This window comes from Hippichthys cyanospilos, chromosome 22 (assembly GCF_059441005.1).
Source record: "Hippichthys cyanospilos isolate Australia breed blue-spotted pipefish chromosome 22, RoL_Hcya_1.0, whole genome shotgun sequence".
Taxonomy (NCBI): Eukaryota; Metazoa; Chordata; class Actinopteri; order Syngnathiformes; family Syngnathidae; genus Hippichthys; species Hippichthys cyanospilos.
In genome coordinates this window covers 7,447,501-7,470,000 of record NC_142390.1, presented here as the reverse complement: position 1 = coordinate 7,470,000, position 22,500 = coordinate 7,447,501, and the positions used below count along the sequence as shown (strand labels likewise).

At 42.3% G+C, this 22,500-nt stretch overlaps 3 protein-coding genes and 1 long non-coding RNA gene across 8 annotated transcripts in view; 1 reads left to right on the top strand and 3 right to left on the bottom strand.

The window, feature by feature from the left end:
- The window catches only part of itfg2 (integrin alpha FG-GAP repeat containing 2), a 5,833-nt gene extending 1,498 nt beyond the window's left edge, over nt 1-4,335 (bottom strand). The window contains exons 1-12 of one of the 2 annotated variants that reach the window (XM_088405775.1): nt 3,846-4,329; nt 3,636-3,749; nt 2,715-2,810; nt 2,613-2,654; nt 2,378-2,546; nt 2,171-2,310; nt 1,947-2,098; nt 1,788-1,882; nt 1,621-1,674; nt 982-1,073; nt 777-894; nt 357-530 (exon numbers count right to left, since the gene is read on the bottom strand). In XM_088405775.1, coding sequence (XP_088261901.1) covers nt 357-530; nt 777-894; nt 982-1,073; nt 1,621-1,674; nt 1,788-1,882; nt 1,947-2,098; nt 2,171-2,310; nt 2,378-2,546; nt 2,613-2,654; nt 2,715-2,810; nt 3,636-3,749; nt 3,846-3,911 — 1,312 coding nt within the window. In that variant the 5' untranslated portion in view covers nt 3,912-4,329. Of the gene's footprint in view, nt 1-356; nt 531-776; nt 895-981; nt 1,074-1,620; nt 1,675-1,787; nt 1,883-1,946; nt 2,099-2,170; nt 2,311-2,377; nt 2,655-2,714; nt 2,811-3,635; nt 3,750-3,845 lie in introns of both variants that reach the window. The other variant, XM_088405774.1, reaches the window with a different exon arrangement.
- Nucleotides 4,336-6,624: 2,289 nt separating this feature from the next.
- ascl1a (achaete-scute family bHLH transcription factor 1a) lies at nt 6,625-7,935 on the top strand. The gene has a single exon (XM_088406900.1). It carries the CDS (start codon nt 6,830-6,832, stop codon nt 7,385-7,387), a length of 558 nt encoding a protein of 185 aa, XP_088263026.1. The 5' UTR covers nt 6,625-6,829; the 3' UTR covers nt 7,388-7,935.
- Nucleotides 7,936-10,399: 2,464 nt separating this feature from the next.
- LOC148405721 (uncharacterized) lies at nt 10,400-19,100 on the bottom strand. The gene is made up of 3 exons (XR_015864275.1): nt 18,993-19,100; nt 10,658-10,727; nt 10,400-10,574 (listed from the first exon to the last, which is right to left on the bottom strand). It is a non-coding gene; the product is annotated as an uncharacterized LOC148405721 (long non-coding RNA).
- Nucleotides 19,101-19,115: 15 nt separating this feature from the next.
- The window catches only part of LOC148405720 (uncharacterized), a 16,151-nt gene continuing 12,766 nt past the window's right edge, over nt 19,116-22,500 (bottom strand). For 2 of the 4 annotated variants that reach the window (XM_088406899.1, XM_088406896.1), the window contains 3 exons: nt 22,453-22,500; nt 19,903-21,877; nt 19,116-19,816 (listed from right to left, as the gene is read on the bottom strand). The exon at nt 22,453-22,500 is cut by the window's right edge and continues 106 nt beyond it. In XM_088406899.1, the coding sequence (XP_088263025.1) occupies nt 21,799-21,877; nt 22,453-22,500 (127 nt within the window). In that variant the 3' untranslated portion in view covers nt 19,116-19,816; nt 19,903-21,798. The remainder of the gene's footprint in view (nt 19,817-19,902; nt 21,878-22,452) is intronic. The other 2 variants (XM_088406897.1, XM_088406898.1) reach the window with 2 other exon arrangements.

Below are 22,500 nucleotides of genomic sequence, written 5' to 3'. Positions count from 1 at the left end.
AACTGATACCCTCCTTCGCGGGTTTCAGACTTCGCGGGGGGGTTGACACCCCCCATTAACCGCGAAGTCGGGGGGATCACTGTATATGTTGATTTTCGAGAGAAGTAAAAATAAAAAATAACTTGTACTAGTGTGGTTGCAAAAAAGTACACACCCTCTTATCTGTGAGGGGTTCCTTTTTTTATATCGCAAAAACGTGGAGCTTGAACAGGAGTGTGTAGACATTTTACCCGCGGTCCAATTGAATTGTCTTTTCTGACGCTGACACTCTTTTCCCTCGAACAAACAATTCTAACTATTCATTAAAGTTGGTGTCATGATGCGTGACATTTGCTCTGTCCTCGCAACTTACTCACCCATCCCCAGCGCCTCCAGGTAACGTCGGAAGTCGGGCCGCTCGTCCAGCGTGCGCATGAGGTTGCTGGACTCCATGCGCTCCAGCTTCACCTTCCAGTAGATGTAGATCTTGTGGTTGAAGCTGACGTAGACCAGACACGGGCTGTTCTTGCCCTCTTTGCATGTGTACTGACCTGCATGCAAAATCGCTTAGGGGCTCATCTCAATACATTTTGTTTGTTTACCTGACAAACGTAAAAATATGTTTTTGGAATTGAATGAGTTAAATATACTTCAGGAGTGATGGCTTAAGCAAGTGAAAGTCTCTGCTGCCACCTGCTGGCAGAATGTGTGTTGTTTGATTTATTATAGTTTTTAAAAAGAGTGCAATAAATGAATAAATAAATGAAATGTCATTGCAATGATGGGCTAGGTCTCACCTGCGCAGAAGGCGTTGACGTTTTCGTCAAACTGGAAGCGCACCACGGTGCGGTTATGGTCGATGATGTAGGTCTGGCCGTCCCAGGCGCATGCCACCACCTCCTCACGCCCGTCGCCCTGCGAGTCAAACAAAGCGCGAAATTTACTTGTTTTCCTTCACAGAGGAAAAAAAAAAAAAATGGTACAAAGTTGATATTATTAGACCGTGACGTCCAACTTCTGCAGGGCAAAGAGTTGGTGGTCCACCTGCACCGACCACAGCAGCTGCTCTGAGCTATCCATCAACTTCAGCGTCCCTGTGAAGCACGATTTGACGTGATTACTCAAAAGACAAAAAAAAAGAAATAAAATCAAATTAAATAAAAGAAGCTGGTGTGTAGCCTCAAAATTGTGCAATACAGTGTGTGTGTATATATATAATATATATGTAATATATATTATATATATATATATATATATATATATATATATATATATATACATACATATACACACACACACACACACACACACACACACACATACACATATATATCCCATTAACATTACATATGACCGAAAACAATGTATGAATGTCTAAATAAAACTGTGTATTTTAATGGCGAGAAGTAGCATCGTTTAGTGGACAGAAGCGGTATTTTTTTAATTTTTTTTTTAACTGGTGGTAAATGTCACAAGTTGAGGTCTGCAACAAGTCAATGACTTGTTGATTGCCTTGGAAGTCGGTGCAATGCTAGGTGACGTTCTTTTTCATCCCTGGGATCTCATTTGAACGTAAATGCAGGCTGGGAGCCTTGGGGGAGGTTACATAATCCCATAATCATGAATTATTGATGCTCTTACCATCCAAAGTGCAGAGCGCAAATAGGCCACATCTGGAGGACTCCTCTTTGGAGCCTGGCGGTAACACGGAAAGGATTTCTTTTTTGACGACCATTTTCACTGTCACTTTGTTTTAAAATTGTAAGTCAAATGCCTTGACCTATATCACTCATTGAAATGAATCTGACCTTTGCTAAGGCTCCCGATGAGATGCGTTGAAACGTTCTTGTTGTGGATCCGCCCGGTGGTCAGATGGAGAATGACATCTTGTGAAGTCCCCTCACTTGAAAGCCATCAAAATCACAAAGTCGTCCACACCGCCAGAGCTCTCGCCCGGGTTTTCGTACCTGACGAGCGCGTCCTCGTCGCCATAGTCATCAGGCGCCGGCGACTCCTGCTGCGTCCAAGAGCACAGCAGGATGGCGTAGCTGCAACCGGGCTGGGACACCATGAGCTCCGGCAGGCCCTCGGGACCCGGGTTCACAGACAGGCTGTCCACCTGAAATGAAACAAGTCATGAAATAGGGCGATTTTTAACATTCCTCACATGTCAAAAAAGATTCCTCATAACCTGTCCTTCCAGCAGCCATTTCTTAAGCAAGACCAGCTGACCGGACGGCGAGTCGGAAGCGTCCGACGCTTCTTCCCATCGGAAGGCTCGCACCACTCGGTCGGTGTAGCCCACCACCAGCTCGCTGCGCCCGTCGCCGTCTATCAGCGAGCAAAAATATCAAGTCGCAAAAAAACAAAAAGAGCAAAAATCTTGCAGCTGGTGTACCGATATCACTGATGAGGATGACTTTGGTGTTGGCGGGGATGTGCTGCGTGAAGAAGGGCCTCTGCTCATCCGCCGCCGAACCTTCGTGCTGATTGGTCCAGTCGCCCTTGGCGGCGCTCAGGTCAAACAGGTGGAACCAACCTTCCGCTCCCACCGCCACCACAAAATTCTTAGTCGGTCGGCGAGACCGGTTAGGAGGCGGTGGCAGGCGGGACTCGCGCGTTCTCCCACATACCTTGCCCTTGTTACACACATCTCCCACGGCGACGCATGTCAGCTGATCAATAATAGAAAATGCGTTATCGTCAAAAAAATAAAAGGGCTCGCTTGCGCTCACCATTCCCACGCAGCTCCGGGTGAGCCAGGCTTTGTTCTCGTCGTTCTTGTACACGTGCAACTTGCCGCTTGTGTCGCCCACCACCAGCTCGTTCAGCTGCGGGCAAACCGACACGTTAGGTTGGCTGGAAAACCTCACGGGGGGAACGAGGTCACGAGGGGATGGAAGGAAAAAGGTGGAAGAATGGAAGCAGTGGAAGAAACAGGGACAGGAAGTAAGAAAAAGGGGACATGACTAAGGAAGGAACTATAGAAGATTTGAAGGAGAAAGTTAAGGGAGGAGGAAAGGAAGGAGTGGGAGAACTGAGGTAGCATGGAAAAAAAGGGATGAATGTTGGAAGGGAGCAAAAAATGGAAGAACATAAAAAGGGAGAAGGAATGGTGGAAGGTGGGAAAATGGGAGTCAAGGAAGGAGGAATAAAGGAAGGGATGGAGGAACCCAGAGAGGGAAGTTAAGAGAATGGAAAAAGGGCGGATACCTAAAGATGAAGGATGGAAGAATGAAGAACAAAAGGAGATGCGAAATAGAGAATAAAATTGCGCAAGGTGGGAAGGAAAACGGAGGGAGGAAGAAAGGAAGGAACTGGAAAACGGGAAAGGAGGTATGCATGTTGAAAGGAAGAAAACAATGGAAGAAGATAAGGAGGGAGAAGGACGAAAATAAGTAACGGTGGAAGGAAAGGGGAAAAGAGAACGTAGATAGGAAGGCAGGACAAACAGAAGGAAGTCAAAATTAAGTAAGGAGGGAAGGGAGGAACACAGACAAGTAAATTTAAGGACAAGAATAAAAACTCTGACTAGGGAAAGGAAGCAGGGAGAATGAATTGTGAAGGAGGGATTTCAAGAGAAAACGAGTCAAAAGAGAAGAAGAATGAATGACAAAAATGGGCGAGCGTAATATATCGCTACTTTTGTTTCTTACCGTGTCGTTGTCGGCATCTCCCAGACAGATAGCGTGAGGAAAAAGCGTGCCCGTAAAATCCAAACTAACACGCTGCACGTAATTCAGCGCCCTCATGGCGACCGTATGTAGCGTCTTCACCACGTCAAATCACAAATTTGACATTTGTTCGGATGTTACTTGTAGGGCGCCACCGGCATTTGCAAGAAGCTTAAATGAATGAAAACTCACCCGTAAAACTAAACTAGATCCTTGTTCTACACCTGTTTTCAAAACTACGCGCTTTAAAGTCGCCATTAAAGAAATCTACTTTTGTTTTGCTATTTTAGCAAGCGCCGTCGTCATGATAAACAAAATCACGTGACTGGATATAGTATGGCAACACAGAAGGGTCAATTACCGAATTACCTTGCGGTTGCAATTTTTGTCCACAGGAGAGCGGTGTTGGCTACGAATATTAAAGCAGAGCCACACATGCGATGAGCATGTTACATAATCTGAGTTTTACGCAAGGAAAGCGATTTGTTTACCAAATATTCGTGAAGTTCATTGAAAACTCATTGTCAATAGGGATTAATATGATGTGCTTGATGTGTGAATGTGTCCTATAATTGGCTGGCGACGGATCCAGGCTGCATTGATTTCTTTTTAATCCTCTCGTAATACATGAAAGAATGACTGTCAAAAGTATAGTTCAGGTACATTAAGGCAATGATGTCCAAACTCTGATACTGGGGCCCTTTGTGGCCCGCCATCCTCATTTTAGGAGCCCGCAGTATATACGGAATATTACATTTGCTGTTCAGGCATTTGTTGTAGCGCTTTATATATATATATATATATATATATATATATATATATATATATATATATATATATATATATATATATATATATATATATATATATATATATATATATATATATATATATATATATATACACACACACACACACACACACACACACACACACACACACACACACACACACAGATGTAAGTTAACTTTTTGGGAACTAAAGCAGTAATAACATCTCTTCATAACAATGTGGAGAATAAAAAGTTTTTTTATAAGCAAAAATATTATCCTCCGCTTTCATTATTGTGTGAAAGTATGTACTACTTTAAAATGGTAATCTGTTGAGATGTTGCACTTATTTTGGTTCTGAATATAGAGATGTGATTCAGCTGCAGTTCAGTGCAGGTGCAAATGATATTTTTGGCGGATTACTAAATTTCGGACCAACATAAAGTCTTGTAAAATCCTAAATGATTTTCTTTATGCATAAAACGTTGTTCGGTCGTAGTTTTACAGAAAAAAAGATAAATAAATTAGAGTGGATGATCGCATCCTTCAATTTTTCTGTATGTAGCTTTCAGAGTAAAAAGTGTGGACACTTTTAAGTTCAATACATTTGCGTTTAACCTTTCATATTTCTTAAAAACGGTTAACGTGGAAGGAAAATGTTCCTCTCCAAACAATGAATTGGTCCATCGCAGACAACAAGTGCTGGATGCCCGTTTCACTTGCTGAGGGGCCAGTCGTGAATAGAGCCCACACTTTTTCTTTTTTTTTTCTTTCAAATGCCCTTGCTGGGCCAAACACTGAGGCAGATAAAGGAAAGTCTTGATGGGGTGAGAGAGTGGGGTCTCCCTCAATGCAAGCTTGATTTGGAATGCCACAACCAAGGCAGAAAATTGCACAATTTATTACAATCCCTGTTCAGGAGCAGGGACGGGAATAAAGGAGGGAGCAGGGAAAGGGGGAGGGGCTACACTTTGCTGTGTTTTGTTCCAGCCTGACTGACAAGTCTTATTATGCCAAAGCGACAAGAACGCACACAGCACAGCGCCTGCAGGACGCTACTGTAACACGAGCAAGCGGAGCCAAACGCACACAAAGGCCACCATGATCCGCTTCCATCAAAGCGGAACATTTCAGCGGCGGAAGGATGCAACTCTGGACCAAAATAATCATCATTTCTGCTGTTAACATGATAATAACTAAACAAGTTGAGCACTTTTCTTGAAAAGTTACACAAGACGTCTGCATGGGTATATTTGAGTCTTTTTTTTTTGGTAACGCAACACATATTGACCCTTGATCAGTATTTCGACCATTTTTGGGTCCGTTTCTTCCACATTATTCACAAAATATTTTGGCCAATTGCTACAATCCTGCTAGTGTGATAACTAAGTGTAAATGTTATCATTTGGGTGTTGGGAATTTCCTGTGATTTAAAGAACAAAGAATTAGACAAAATATTGCACAAGTTTGAAAGGTGTTACACAAGTCTCAATCCTCTTTTTACTGCAGAATATTCTACGTTCAACAAACTTCTGAATAAAAAAAAAAAGCCAGTTTAGTTTGAAAAGGGACTGCCCATTTTTGGAGTTGTTTTGCATACACACAAAAAAATCACCCAGATATTTTTTAAATACTTAAATCAAATTGTTTTGATTTTAACATACTAGTTTGTTCATGAAAAAAAAAACAGAATAAATAAATAAACGCAACAATTTTGTTTGTGGATTGTTCTTTTTAAATGTGAATTGAAGTCCAGTTATGACTTTTGGGTTTTTTAAATGACTGAATAAAAAAAAAATTGGGTCAGTCCCACCTGTTTTTGTTGATACAAACACGCAGCCAAAAAAAGCCTAAAAGGTGGGCTTTTGCCGTTGTTTTACAAATACGTTATTTGCATATTTTTTATATGAAATACAGAGAAAAAGATGTGCGGATTGAGCAACAATAAGTTTAGATGAGCAAAATGTGAGTAATGATGACAATATTAGGGGGGGGGAGTGAAGAATGATACATTAGGTGCAATAGGTGGCAAAAAAGACAACTTTTTTTCGGGCGTCGTCGGAGATTTGTGTGTGTTTGTTTAGCGCCGCAAGTGGCACGCGTCAGGCGCGCGCGTTACAGCGGCGCGCTGGGCGGAGCCGAGGTGTGGCCACGCGGCCGGCCGTCGGCCTGCAGCCGTTGAAAAGCGGCCGCTTCTCGTCTGCGGCTCGCACAGGGAGCCGCGCGCGCCTAAACACGTGACCGGCACGAGCCGCACAACTTGCCAAAGTTGTTCAAGCTCGCAGGTGTTTGTCTTTGAATGAGCTGAATTCTGCAGGCGTCCAAACTTGGGAAAAAAAGACTTCTTTTTTTTTCTTCTTGTGGTTATTTTGCTGCCCCCCACCCCCCACCCCACCCCCCTCTGCCATGGAGCTGGCCGCCCCCGCCTGCTTCTTCAGCGCGCAGAGCGTCCCGCTGAGCCCGAGCGGCAAAGCGGTCCCGAAGCGACCCCGTTCCTCTTCCCCGGAGCTCCTGCGCTGCAAGCGGCGTCTCAACTTCGCAGCTTTCGGCTACGCGCTGCCGCCGGCGCAGCCGCCGCAGGCGGTGGCGCGCCGCAACGAGCGCGAGCGCAACCGGGTCAAGCTGGTCAACAACGGCTTCGCCGCCCTACGCGAGCACGTGCCCAACGGAGCTGCCAACAAGAAGATGAGCAAGGTGGAGACCCTGCGCTCGGCCGTAGAGTACATCCGCGCCTTGCAGCAACTGTTGGACGAGCACGACGCCGTCAGCGCCGCCTTCCGGGCGGGCGTTCTTCCCTCGCCGCCCGCGCACGCGCACGAGCACGCGCAGCCGCCCGGCTACCCGGCGGCCGACCTGAACTCCATGGCCGGCTCGCCCGTCTCCTCCTACTCGTCGGACGAGGTGTCCTACGACCCCCTCAGCCCGGAGGAGCGGGAGCTCCTCGATTTCACCAGCTGGTTCTGAACTCCGAGCGACTCAAACGTCTCCTCTCTCCTCCGCATGCGCAGGAGAAGGGGATAAAACATACATATATATATCCGCAAGGCGGGGTGCTCCCAGAGGAGGCCTCCGGCCGGCTGCAGGAGAGCCGCGGGCTCGCAGGACGCGCACACGGAGAGACATTATTTCATATTCATACCGAGAAAGTCCCATAGGTCTTTGTCACGACGGCTTCCAAGTTGGAGGGAATTCAATTCAAGTGCTCTCTGCATGCGAAAATATATCAACTATTTTTATATGTCAAGAGATTTATAGACTTTTTTTGTACAAGTCTTTTTTTGTATATATATATATATATATAAAAATATATATTTTGCTGATAATTCTATATACGTCACGTGTGTTATTCTCCTTCCCCGAACGCAGCACCGACGTGTCTTATTTAATTGCTGTTCATGATCAAAACTTATTATGCAGCTACTGTCCAAACCAGCCATCACCACCTTGGAAAACATTCCCATCAGCATCATAAAGAAGAAATATATTTTCTATATTGCAACAATAAATGAATTGCTACCCAAACCTGCTGTTGGTGGATTTTTTGTGGAAGGGAACAGATGCGTCATATAATGTAATATCTTTATTTAAATTCAAATGCAATTTTTGTGGTTTTAATGTTAATGGTGAGCATAAAAACGAGATGGACACATAGGAAAAGCACCCAAGTGGAATTGGTGGAGAGGGGGGCTTGAACCCAAACTAAGTTTGACAGGTGAGGGAGGGGCCAGGAGGCTTTTTGGCGTGTGCCTGCTGACATGCAGCGTCGAGCCACGCGACTCACACGCTGGCCAGATTCCCGCCCAAAGCAAGTGCCTGCTGATCTTATTTTCTTTCTTTTGATTTCATATCAATCAGATTGCAACCAGCCTCTCCCCTCCCCCCCAAAAAGTTGGATAGAAATAGCAATAAACTTGTCGGCTTTTCGTATTGGAGACAATGGCACCGTTTAATATCTGAGGATTATGTCTTGAAAACTGACTTGGATAGCCACATTTGCATAAATCCCAGGAAGCACACGGGAACCTTGTGTGTGTGTGTGCGTGGGGGGGGGGGGGGGGGGGGGGGGGGTCCTAAGCCGGAGTATAAGTGTAAATTTGAAAGTTGTGTTGACTCAAAAAATTCAGAGGTTGAAAGTAGGAAAATAGGTTTGACGCATGGACTTTTCTTTTCAAATGAAGAGCAAATGAAGTGGAACATGAACCTATGTATACAAAAAAAAAACCCAATCCGCATTATGCAAGCAAGAAAAGTTGTTTAGTAAATAGATGCTTAAAGACATTACGGCAAAAGCTAAGAATTGCTGTTATTTTATTATGATTATTATTTTAATGATGATGCCATTATGTCAAGTAAGCCTTAGTCTAAGTCTACATTTCAAAAGTTGTGTTGACTAAACAAATTAAGAGGTTGAAAGTAGGAAAACTTTGCAGTTGAGGGTTTAGACTCGTGGACTTTTCTTTTCAAATGAAGAGCAAATGAAGTGGAACATGAATGTATGTATACAAAAAACAATCGGCATTATGCAAGCAAGAATAGTTGTTCAGTAAATATATGCTTAAAGACATTACGGCAAAAGCTAAGAATTGCTGTTATTTTATTATGATTATTATTTTAATGATGATGCCATTATGTCAAGTAAGCCTTAGTCTAAGTCTAAATTTCAAAAGTTGTGTTGACTAAACAAATTAAGAGGTTGAAAGTAGGAAAACATTGCAGTTGAGGGTTTAGACCCGTGGACTTTTCTTTTCAAATGAAGAGCAAATGAAGTGGAACATGAATGTATGTATACAAAAAACAATCGGCATTATGCAAGCAAGAATAGTTGTTTAGTAAATATATGCTTAAAGACATTACGGCAAAAGCTTAGAATTGCTCAGTTATTTTATTATGGTTTTAATGGTGATGCAATTATTTCAAGTTTTACTAAAAATGAAGATGGACTCCAAATATCAATTGTCAGGCTGCTTGACTATTAACTCATTCAGCCCCAATAATGTATTTTTTCGTCTTTTATTTAAAATGTGTCGACATTCAATCGTAGGCATTCATCATTTCATTTTTGTAAAGTGTTTGACTAAAAGGAGTGTCTTAAAACTACTAAACAAATTAATTACTAAAGTAATCAATTACTTTAGGTAATTAAGTCCTAAACTCATCAATTACTTGAGGCACTTCTGCAGGTTATTCTAGTACCTAAATTAATCAATATCTGATTAGTTTTTGATTAGTTTAGTACTTTTTAGTACAGGTAACTTGTTGCTTCAGCAGTTAATAACCCATAGTAATTGATTACTTTAATTGATTACTTTAGTCTCTAAAATAATCAATACTTTTAGTGATAGTCTTGTACTATACTTGTACTTTACTATTTATTTCTTATATCAGCAAGGATTTTTAGCCTCTGTTAGCCAAACATTTCAATTGAAGAAGAAATACAAATGTAAAAGTAAAAATAAATAAATAAATAAATAAATAAATAAATTATATATATATATATATATATATATATATATATATAAAATATATATATATATATAAATATAAATAAATGTATATAAATATATATATATATATATATATAAATATATAAATAAATAAATATATATATATATATATATATATATATAATGAAATATGACATTGGACATTCTTTAATTTTAACAGTCAAACAACTCTACATTTCACTTGATTTTCTTTATTCCAGTAGTATATAAAATCAGTAATAGTAAACACACAATGAATAAATACATTGCAATAATAATAATAAATAGTGAATACATTGATAGTAAACAAAATATGTTTGATTTTTATGATACAAATAGAGTAAGATAAACAGCTTTTTTTCATGAGAGATATCATTTTTATGGGATAATATGAATGAAAATTACAAATCAATTCTTTGACTAATACTTATGCTAAGGCTGCCAGATGAAAGTGGTGGTGGTGTGTGTGTGTGTGTGGGGTGGGGGGGGGGGGGCTTTTAGTGTCCACCTTGAAATGCATGCAAGTGTGTGTTGTTGTGTGTGTGTGTGTGTAGTAATGTTGGTGTGAGTGTGCTGGTGGGACGGCGTCAGATTACCTCAGCGTGCTTGTTTGCGCTCTTGTTGGAGTGCACCTGTTTGCACACTTAACGCAGGCTGGAGAATAATTGCTGGGGAGGAGGGGGCAGGGGGGGTGCAACTCAAATCCCCACATTGGCAATTAGCCAATTTGGGGGTCAATAATAGGTGTTACCTTGACTTTGAAGAGCGACCTTTCAAGAGAGGCAAAGTCCATGTTGGCGAGTAGCGACCTCATCAAGTCACTGTGAGAAAGAAAAACAAGCGCTTAGGCCAGCGCCGGTGGATTTTGGCGGCGGGCGTTTTTTTTTTTTTTTTTTCCAATTTTGGCGGGCAAGCGGGCGGGTCTCGTGCCACGTCGCGTTTGCGCTGATGGTAAAGTGTTGTGAGTTCATTGTGGTTGCTCAGCGCGGCCCGGCTGCCAAACAATGCGCGGGCACACACACGTCCCGCCACAATAACGGCTACAACTGCTTGGGGGAGGGGGGGGGGGGTGCTGAGGGAGGGGGACAGCGGGCGGGTGACACCAAAAAGTAGGTCCGGCGGGACAGTCATCAACAATGGACAATTAGTTGAAAGAAGGGCAGATTTTGGCCAAAGTATCAGAATGGAGTTCTGAAAAAGAAAAATTCATGAAAAAATGTATTTTTTTCCATTTTTAGTATTTTAAAGTTTTTATTCATTTGATTGTTTTTAATGAAAATATTTTACTCCAAAAGAGAGGCCGAATTTAAACAATGTCCCAAGGAGCCCCTCCCGGGTGGATGCAAAAGAATGGGCGTTGGCGAGCCAGCGAGTGCACGCGACGCCTCAGCGCTCCTGCGCTGTGATTGGCTGCTGTGTGGTTGGGGAGCTATTTGGGGGAGGGGGTGTGATCATTCATTGCACTTATTTGGAGGTAAAAAGAGTACAAATGCGTGTGTGTGCTGATGCTGGCTGGCGCAAAGCTGGGGGGGGGGGGGGGGGGGGGGGCATCTACCTACCCCCCACCCCAGTTTCCTGCTGGGTTACCCCATCAGACGTATTGCTTACGTAATCCCCCCCCTTAAATGTCTTCTTCATTCTGGGAGGTGGGGGTGACCTATTTTGAAGTGGCGCGTCAATCGGCACTGATGACAACTTCCTGTAAGCTTGTTCGGTTGACGACATGCCAGTGGGTCATGTGACGGCAAATGATTCGTTTTATTGGTACATGCTGTGTAGTCGCTGCTGTTTGCATCGTAATACCACACAATTAAATTCTTATTCCGTTCACTCCCCCGAGCAGACTACGTTTCATAATCGAGCAAATAATAAGGTAGGCAAAAAAAACAAAACAACAGTGATAGAGGAATATGGACAGTAATAATGAACCACCAGAAGGATGCTATTGTTCTCCTCCAACTGCTTATCGTCCGCCATCATCTCCTGTCCTGTCAAATCCGCCGACGGGTCGCCACAATGAGACGGCCGTAAATCTGGAGACCCGTGACCCCGAGGGGTCCGATTGAGAGGGAGCGAGCCCTGATCCCGGCGGGACCTCCTGTTCCAGCAGCCGGGAGGCCGCAAAGACCCCCGGGGCAGAAGACTGCGCTGTGTGTGGGAATGGCATAAGTGGTGCTTATTTCCCATATACTCATTCAGTCATAAATGTTACTGAAAAAAAAAAAAGAATCTAGATCCAATCCAGATTGCACATTTTGCACTGATGTAAATGCGGCCAACTATGCGACTGGAGGACCTTGACTCACATTTGTGTAGCCATAAAGGTAAATAAGGGGGGACATTAGATTTGAACAGGAACTCTGCAGGATCCAGCAAATCTAATTAAATTTTAATTCTGGGATAGGAAAAGTATTTGCATTTGCAAATTAAGAGCAAATTAATTTAAAAACTAGATGGATGGATTGACTGGTTCACAGATTGGACTCGGGCTATGTGTGTGTGAGGGTTAATAGTAGCTTGTATAAAAGCAGCTCAAATGCTGTCGGAGGAGTCACAGGGGAGGCAAAGTCTCTTGATTAAATTCCCAAAAGGGAAAGCACATCATCAATATGGTAATTCATTCATGATCTCGGACTAGAGGGAGGCCCAAGTAAAAAAGGACAACGGCATCGAAAAAGTTCCATAAACAAAAGAATGTGTTTCTTCGGCTCTGCTTTTTATTTTGTTTGTTTGTTCCGCTACAACATGTTTGTTTTGTTGCTCTTTTCGATCTTCCGAAGCGTTTCCTTTTCGCGTTCTAGTTTCCGGCTCGTCGTAACCTGATTGCGTATTTTTCGGCTTGTCACTGAAGTTGTCGAAAATGCAGGTGGTTAAGGTTTGCGGATGATTATTACGATTATATTTTATGATATTATCTGATTGATATTTTGATGTCAAAAAAGATCTGATTTGAAAGCATGCATCCCTGTCAAAATGTATTCATCTAGCAGCCATGCAAACGGGAGCACTGTCAAAGTGAAAAAGTTTGAAATTTTCTTCTTGAAAATTTTGTTTTCAAATTTTGTTTACCGGGAGATTGCCCGTAAAAAAAAAACAACAAAAAAACAAAAAACAGCAGAAAAGGTGCACTGGACTATAAGACGCAGGGTTCAAAGCATGAGAAAAAAGTAGCATCTTATAGTCTGAAATTTACAGTAATTTTTTTTCAGTGGCTAGGAATGACTGAGCAATTCCAGTAGCAGAAGTGGCAATCATGAGGGTGGAGGCGGGGAGGGGGGGGGGGGGGGCGCTTTTAAGCTGCTGCCACTTCAATTTAGCAGATGAGATAGACTGTATTTGTTGTGTAAAGGTTGGGGGAACATGGGGAGGGGGTATCGGTACGTGCGACTTCAACCTCTGGACCGACGGTAGGCGTTGTGCGGCCGGGGCCATTTATCAGCTTAAGTTGTGATCCCGAGGCGGCCCGGGCTTTTGTCATGCAGAGTACCGCATTGGCGTGCAGTCAACTTGACTTGTTGAAGCTTGATGGATCCCAAAAAGAAAGCATCTGTTTGCAAATATCTCCCAAGTCAGCTGGGACCTCAAATGGTGAGCTCGCGACTACCTGCTTGGTTCTCAGTTCTGTCTTTTGGAAGGGGGGGGGCTTTGTCCACAAAAGGTTCAGTGGAGTGAGAGAGGACCAGCGGCGGGACAAAGCCGGCCTGGAAAAGAGTCTTATCTGATTCCACTCCAGCGCCTGACGCCTTTTCTCCCCCCTTTTTTTTTTCTTCCCAGTAGCACAGGTTGCGCCTTTGCCGTCAAGCCGAGCAGAAAATGTTCATCAGCCAGACGACTGGATGGACAAAGACGAGACGGAACCACACTGGCAATCTGTAACTGGAGACTTGAGTCATTCCTGCGTTTGTTTGCCATCACGCAGGCACGGTTGGAGACAGCTAAGGGGTCCTTTGCACCTCTGGGTATGCATTAAGGCCTTCAGCCAGTCTTCCTTCAGACGATATTTTGCATAAAACATTTACTGCTTAAGCTAGGCAATAATTCACCATCAATATATGGAATATAGCCATTGACATCAATATAAATTGCAATATCGGTATGAATTGCAGTCACTATAGGATTGACAACATTTATAGAATGCAAATAAAAAAATAAAACACTCGTAGGTGGGGGCTATAATAAGATTTTAGATTTATGGCAACGTTTTAGGCACAAAAATGACATTGTATGTATTTGACCTAAATTTTAACATTGCTCAATTTATTAATTTCATTTATCTTTAATAATTGTTTTTCTTCTAACCCACCCATACAAAATTTATTAGGTTATAAGGTTAGGGTTATGGTTAGGTTATATATATATATATATATATATATATATATATATATATACACATTATACACACACACACACACACACACACACACACACACACACACACACACACACACACACACACATATATATATATATATATATATATATATATATATATATATATATATATATATATATATATATATATATATAAATAAATCTCTGTGGTCCACGCTCGTAAGTCAAAATGTTCGTATATATATATATATATATATATATATATATATATATATATATATATATATATGCCCCCGGTTTACGAACACCCTGTTTTTACGAACATTTTGACTTACGAGCGTGGACCACGGAGATTTTTGTCCCCCACTTACGAGCAAACCTTTCGTTTTACGAACAATCCGACATGCCGGCCATTGTGTATGCAAATATATTTTCGCTTAGCTGCGTCAACAAAGTCAGCAGTTGACGCTTGTGACAGTACGTAAACACTATTGCTCTTACAACGTCACAGTCACTGTCTCAGTCGTGGTGCCTGTCAAGGTGTCAGTCATTGAGATGCCAATATGCTATTGTTCGATTAAGGTCACCCGGTCTCACTCACGGAGATGCTATTGGCCGGCGTCACGTCAATCACAGAAATGACGATATGCTATTGGCCGAACGCCTTTATGATGGCACAGCTGGTCGGGATGGAAGGAAGGAGAGAAAATGAGTGAAAAACGGAAGGAAGGAATGTTGTGAAGACTTTGCAAACTTTATCTGTTAGACATGGCTTCTAAAATTGCTAGTAGCGGTAAAGGAAGAAGTAAGAGGATGATGACAATAGAAACCAAGCAGGACATAATAAAAAAAAAAGAGGGAGGCACACGCATAATTAACCTTGCTCGTGACTATGGACGTAACCGCTCGGCAATCTTCTAAGGGCAAGACTTTCCTCGACGGGGGATGGACCTCGATCGACAACAAACTGGAGAGGCTTCTTCTATTATGGATTAAAGAGAAGGAAATCGCCGGTGATATGTTTTAGCATCTCCGTGACTGACACCGTGACTGAAACAGTGACTGTGACATTGTAAGAGCAATAGCATATCAGCGTAACTGTGTTAACTTTGCGGGTTGGTCTCTGCTCCCCTCCGCCTCCACCCAGTCACGTCGCTCCAAAGGTAAATATCATTTTTCCTTTGTATATGTTATTTAATTTAACTGTACAGTAGATTATGTTACTCATTTTTAATATGTGTATAAAGTCGTGATGTTTTTACCTAAGGTTTTTGCACGCGTTGCACGCATTCACTAATTAACATAGGTTTGGATTGCCCGTCATACGATCCGTTCGAGTTACGAGCGTAGCCGCTGAACGGATTAAGTTCGTAACCCGGGGACCCACTGTATATATATATACAGTATATGCTGTATACATACTGTACTATGATATTATATATTATATGATTACTGCTTTTACTCTTGACAGTTGTTATTACAATTACTATTATTGTTATTATTATTATTATTGAATATAAAATAAAAATATTTCAAAATAAAATCACCTAAGTCCAGGAGTTTTTTTGTTTATGTTTTTTTGTCGTTTTTTGTTGTTTTTTTTGCCTTTATTGTGAAAAGATAGATACAAATGATAATAAATGAATAATAAAAATACATATTTAATATATGAGTACTGCTAATGGAATGGGACTATTTGGTCATTTCTTTTCCTTTCGTGTTCGTTTTTTTTTTTTTTTAAATAAAGAAACCAAAAGAAAGCAAGCCATAAGCAAAAGCCATTATTGTCCATCATTTTGGATGTTGTCCATCATGAGCGGCTCATTGAGTGCTCGCTTGCTGCAGGACGACATGAAAAACATGACACACACTCACACATTCTCTGGGAGATTTATTTTCCACCTCCTATGGATGCATACACACACACACGCAAACGGACAATGGAGAGCTATTGTTTGGAGCTTGCTCACTTAATTGCTGTGCGAGCGTGTGTGTAGTTCAGGCTTAATCCCAGACTTTTGTTGGCGGCTCCTCATCAACACTGTATCCAAAGTGTCCCATAATGCCATTCAACAAAGCTCACATTCAGCATGGGCGACCCCCCCCCCCCCCTGCCCTTTCTATCCACTCTTTTTATTTTTAATAGCAGGAGAATGTCATACGTCGACCTCCCAACCACCCCCCTCCTCAAAAAAAAAAGATAAAAATATATTGGAATAATAAATGCGAGTAGTAAATTTAATTGTGTGCAAATGAATGCAGGTGAGTGCAGGTGTGTATTTTAGAGATTGATCAATGGAGGAATGTTTTATGCTTTTTGCTTTAAAACACTGCTTCACCAGCCATATAAAAGTGACTGTACATTTTTTTTTAACAAAAAAAGTATAAAAATGCTTAAAAAAACACAGTTTGTCGACTTTTTCTTTGGCAGAATCTCTTTGAAAGTGAGCCAAAAGTTTTCCTAAAATGAGCAAACTTTTAAAATGATCAATTATTCTTCAATAATGGCCAATGTCATTAGTTGTCAAAATGCGAAGATATCGTCAAAATGCGAAAATAACGTCAAAATGCGAACTACCGCCCCATCCGATAATGGCTCAATTTGAGTGTTTGTGTGCACATTTGTGAGTGTATTAGTGTGCATGTAGCGGCAAATGAAAACAAACAGCGGCACACGCACAGGCGACCAATCAGCAGTTTGCTCACGCCCACCTGAGCGTTGGCGGCGTAACAGATGTGCGCAGATAGCCTTCACAAAAGGCAAATCACGCTCTATTATGACACGACCGCTCCTTAACACGTCGCCGTCAACGAGGCCCATTGTGGACTCTTTGGAGCTTTTTGGCGGCCATCTTGCACGTCATTGGCCAGTGACAGCAAACACAGCTTACATAAGAAAGTCACGCACGCATCCATTCATCTGCTTTCATTGCTCTAAATTGACCCCCCAGGTAAAAAAAAAAAAGTCAGAAGGCAGTGGGCGGGGCCAAAGTGATGCTGATGGCAAGATCGCCAGGTGTTTGCCAGCCTTCTTGTTAACACAGGGGGGTGGGTGGGGGGGGGGGGGGGGGGGGTTATTATTAACAACCAGTGGAATACTACACACACACACACAAATAACACATATTTACTATATAAATAGCCTAATATATAGATATATATACACATACCATATGTGTGTGTGTGTGTGTGTGTGTGTGTGTGTGTGTGTGTGTGTGTGTGTGCAGCAAGAAAAAGATACAGGTGGTGTCCAATTAGCTATGCAAAACTCCAAAGTGCTGCAGGGTGAAGACACCAACAGACAGCAACAACAACAAAAAAAAAGAACAGTTTGGCGCTTACCATAAGGAAAAAGTTCAGGATCTTTTCGGGATCAACTTGAGGACAATGCCATTTCTCGATGAACCTTCGCAAATGGTGCTACGAGAAATTGCAGCTAACTACTGAATGTTTTTTTTTTTTAATGCTGTGACAGGAACAGTTGATTTTTCTTTTCAATTTGAGAGCCAATGAATTGAAACATAACATAACATTTCGCTAAAATTGTTTTCCTAGCATGCCTTTATTTTGTAACATACATACGCCTGGAAAAAGCAGTAGTAGTCCCCAGCAGTAGCGTTAGCTACCTTAGCTAACACGCTAACAAGCCAAAGTTCTGCTTGTTTTTTTTTGTTATCCTCAACCCTCAGTAATTAGGACCTTTCCCAGCGCTAATGAGGGGCCGCTGCCACAAGTGTTGGGACGTGAACAGGGCAACCTGCGTGTGCGCACACAAAATTGTGTGTGTGCATATGTGTGTCATACACGCGACTAACACAAAAAAAGACCAAAAAAAAAAAAGATATGACAGATTGTACCAGCACATACTCTGTAAACACAACACACCCTGTTCACTCTCCAACGACAACCCCAAGCGCGCACGCACACACTCACACACACATACATACAGCGCAAACACGCACACACATGCCCAAAAAAACGTTTGAAGTATACAGACTATTCATTTGCATGAAAGCAGACGACATGTTGACCTTATTTGGGGTTAGACCAATAGAATGCACCAGAACAACAAGCTAGCTGTCTACGACCCATTTCAACTCAAGCTCATAATATAGAAAATATTTGCAGTATAATCACATAATACATGGTAAATGTATTTGAAATATTTTATACCCCCCCCCCCCCCCGCGATATATATTTTTAATTATAATCTCCCTTCAATAAATGGCCGGGCTATTGAGACAAAAAAAATTGTGGTGCATGCAGCCAGCTGCAAGGGTCCTGGCCCAGCTGTCCAATCAGCATCCAGCGCCAGCGCCACTTACAAGGGACCTGGCTGACCCCCTCGGACCCTTCAGTCGTCCTCATCAGCCTTGACCTGAGGTGCGGGACCCCATTGTGGCTCCGTGTGCGCACAAAAGGGAGGGGGAGGTGGACTGGCTAATGTAATGCCCCCCCCCCCCCCAAAAAAAAAAAAAAAAAAATCAAGTGCACTAATTGACGGGAAAGGTTTTCAGAGTCGAGAGGAGCAACAAGAAAGATAGAGTGTGGTTTTGTTTGCTTTGAGAGACAAAGTGTTTTTCGGGACGCCGACAGGAAGTGGAAAACAGCGGGCGGGAATTGTACCCACGTATTGCGTCCCAATACATTTGCCCATTTCGTGCACACGCTATGTCTACGATTGTGAAAGTAATCATCACAATTTTCGTTTTCGAGAAAAGTCTATAGCTGCGAGATTACAAATGCAGACTCACAGTCGTCGGTGGGAGCAGACGCAGGTGCAACTGGAGGGATTCTGCATCTTCTACAGCATAGGTGTCAAACTCCAGTCCTAGAGGGCCGGTATCCTGCGTGTTTTCTGGTTTTCTCTCCGCAACACACCTGATTCAAGTGGTTATGTCGTTAGTAAGCTCTGCAGAAACTTGAAAATTATCCTAGTCGTTTGAATCAGGTGTGTTAGAGTGAGGAAGTTAAAAAACATGCAGGATACCGGCCCTCCAGGACTGGAGTTTGACACCTGTGTTCTACAGCATGTTCAGGACTTTTGTTCTTCCTGGCCTCCACATTCCAGTCCCTCTCCCGCAAACGCCTCTTCAAGACCGACAAGCCCCACATCAAGACCTGAAATACAGGCAAAAATGATGCAAATGCTCCTTGGAAGAAATATTAAAGTGGCCGAATTAAAACACTTGTAGACTCGAGAATATCAAATAAAACGCTGGAGAACATATTGAAGAAAATGCAAAAAAAAAAAAAAGAATTGTTGGTGCCTGTGCGAGTTTTATTTTTTTTCCAGGCTTATGTTATGCCCTCATGGGGGCATGGCCTCTTCCCTCACCCTCTTTCTAAGATCTCGGAGCCCTGTGTGGCATTGTGATAAAAATAAAGCTTGATTGATGACCTACCTACCCATCAAGTGTCCACACAAACCCATGTGAAGTGGAGAGCAGAACATCCGTCAAGTAAGCGAGACGGGCCGGCCGCCCCGATTGATGGCCCGGGCTTTCATTTGGAGGCGGCGGCCATCCGGCACGCTGCACACAATCAGCGCAAATTTGCGTCCAGTCGCCGGGGCAGACTGGAAGGACAGAATGAGGAATGTGGAGACAAGTGAACATGATGCTTTTGAAAAAAAAAAAAAAGATTTAAAAAAAAAAAAAATACCAGTAGGCGACTGTCTTCAGGCTCTACTTGTCGAATATTTACTTTCGAAATACATTTTTAGCAAACAATAAACAAAAAAATCAAACAAAAAAAGGCAGCAGCAACAAAATGCAAACAAAAATAATAAAAACCCAAAATATCAGAAAAATAATTTCATATATTATATATGACTCAATAAAATGGAAGCAAACTTGCAACAAAACAAATGCAAAAAAAAAAACCCACAAAGATTTAAACAGCTGCAAACAAAAAACTAATTTCAATGAAAAAACACTACCAAAAAAAATTGCAAAAAAAGTATTGTGAATTTGTGATGCTTGAGACAAACACAAACAAAAACTATAAAACGCAGGTATGAGGCGAACAAAGAAACAAAATACTGCAAACAAAAAAAAACTGCAAAAAAAAACTAGTGTAAACACACACAAATATAAGACAGGAGGCAACCAAAAAAAATCCAAAGTGTATTTGCACTCGTTTCGTTGTAAGTTTACTTGTTTTTTTGCAGCGTATTCTTAATGAATTTGCATTTTTCTTTTGTTTCCAGCTGTTATTTTTGTTTATTTTTCTCATTCCTCTATTTGCGGTTCAAGTTAGACCTCGGGCAGGCAGCAGTATTTTCTGGACGAATTGGAGATTCTTTATTTGGGCTTTAGCTATCATTAAAAATATTTTTTAAACTAAGAGTACCATGAATTTCAACAAGATTTGATCACATTCAAGATTTGAGTCCAGAGGTTGCCGTGACAACGGCTGCATCTGAAATCTACAGATAGCTAGCTTCCTTTGCTTTGGGGGTCACGGAGGACAAAGCAAATGGTCCAAGTAGCTTGGACAGCAAAAGCAGGCCCTCCGACTCGCATCTCTTGCTTTCTTTGGGAAAAGGATGAGCAGCGGCGCGACAATGGCGCCGAGAGAAGAATTGCCGAATGATTATTCATGGGGCTCAAGTCGGCCTCTCAATCAGGCCCGACAAGTGCCAATCAAAGGCCGGCGACAGACACGGCCGCGCTGCCAGTGTGTGGTCCTGCCGTTTACGCTAATCCGCGTCCCGGGCCGCCTCAGATTAGCCAAGCGCGCGCCGCCGCCGTAGCGTCTTGGGGAGCAGCTGAATGCTAACCGAAGGGGGGGGGTTAGGGGAGCGTCCGGGGATTAGTCCACCTATGAATTCCTGATGAGCTCCCAGGTCTAATCGTGACGGTCACAGCTGGGTTGTCGTGAAAAAAAAAAAAAAAAAAGCGGGCAAAGACTTGATCGAGCGGAAAATCAGCCACTTTGTTGCGCACTTTGTTATGAAGTCATCAGCTGAAAAACTTTTGGAGGATCTGGTGGGCCAAAATTGGATCGCTGGCAACTGATTAGTACTTTTTTTTTGCCGGTTAGCAAAATAACTGTATAATTATGAGTTGTTAAGCCAATTTGAACAAGCAATAACTTGGATTTGATGTCACCATTTGGGTGAAATTTCAGCTCCCTACTTTCAATGCTTACCCCCTGACGTAAAGATCAAAAGGTTGAACAAACTATTGGCAAAATAATGCGTTTATTATGCTGATGAAGCCTGTTGCTCCTTGAACTTTTTGTCAGATCTTTATAATAAAAATGTATATAGTCTTAAAAAAAAGTTTTTGATCATATTTTGCAGAGGCGGGGGGGTCGACTGTTGGTGTGGAAGCAGGTGGGGGCGTGACAGATGGAGCGGCGTAGGAAGAAAGCCAAACGCTCCTGACCTTTTCCGTTGATATATGGCGGCGAGGATTAGTCGGACTTAAGTGTACCGAAGGTGAGTGACGGCCGAAGGTGACGAGCGAAGTGCCAATCGCGAAGCCGGGCCCAAACAGGCTTTAGCGAATCACGCGGCCTTGATTTTCTTCATTCACTCAAAGATTAAAAGCGCTACACCGCCTCGTTCAGGTGACGGACTTCGGTTTTCCAGACGTGATGAAAGACACACGGAAGCTCCCACAGAGATGTCCTGGACAGAAGGACACATTAGTTTTATGATTAAGGACAAAACCAAAGTCAACATTTATGAATTATGCGGTTGAAACTCTCAAAGGGTTTATGCTACTTAGCCTAGCTAAAATTAGCATAGCAAAACCCCAATAAGGCTCCTAAAATGGAAACTGGACCAAATTAAGCATTTGTCTTCTATTTTGTGCGACGTATTCAAGTCCATTTTGGAATTGAACCCCCGTTTTGAGAGACATAATTATTATCATGAATCATGAATTCATTCAATCACAAAGACATGCTTAAAAATAAATCGGTCCAGACATTCATTCATAGGTAACTTTGATCAAAATTTTTTTTGTTTGTTTGAATACCAAAATACTCAATAGAAGTTGCCCTATAGAAAAAAATATGAGGATGCGAATTTTAGAATTTTATATTATTTTTCATATTTAATACTAAATGACAGTGGTCCCCAATCACCGGTCCGCGGACTGGTACCGGTCCGTGGATCAACTGGTACCGGGCCGCGTGGGCTGCACTCGAAGTAACGTTTTGGAGACGATTTAGTTGAACAGTTGATACGTTCATGCTCACCTTCCGAATCGGGAGTCCCGTCCGGACCCGATGAGGCCAGAGCGGCTC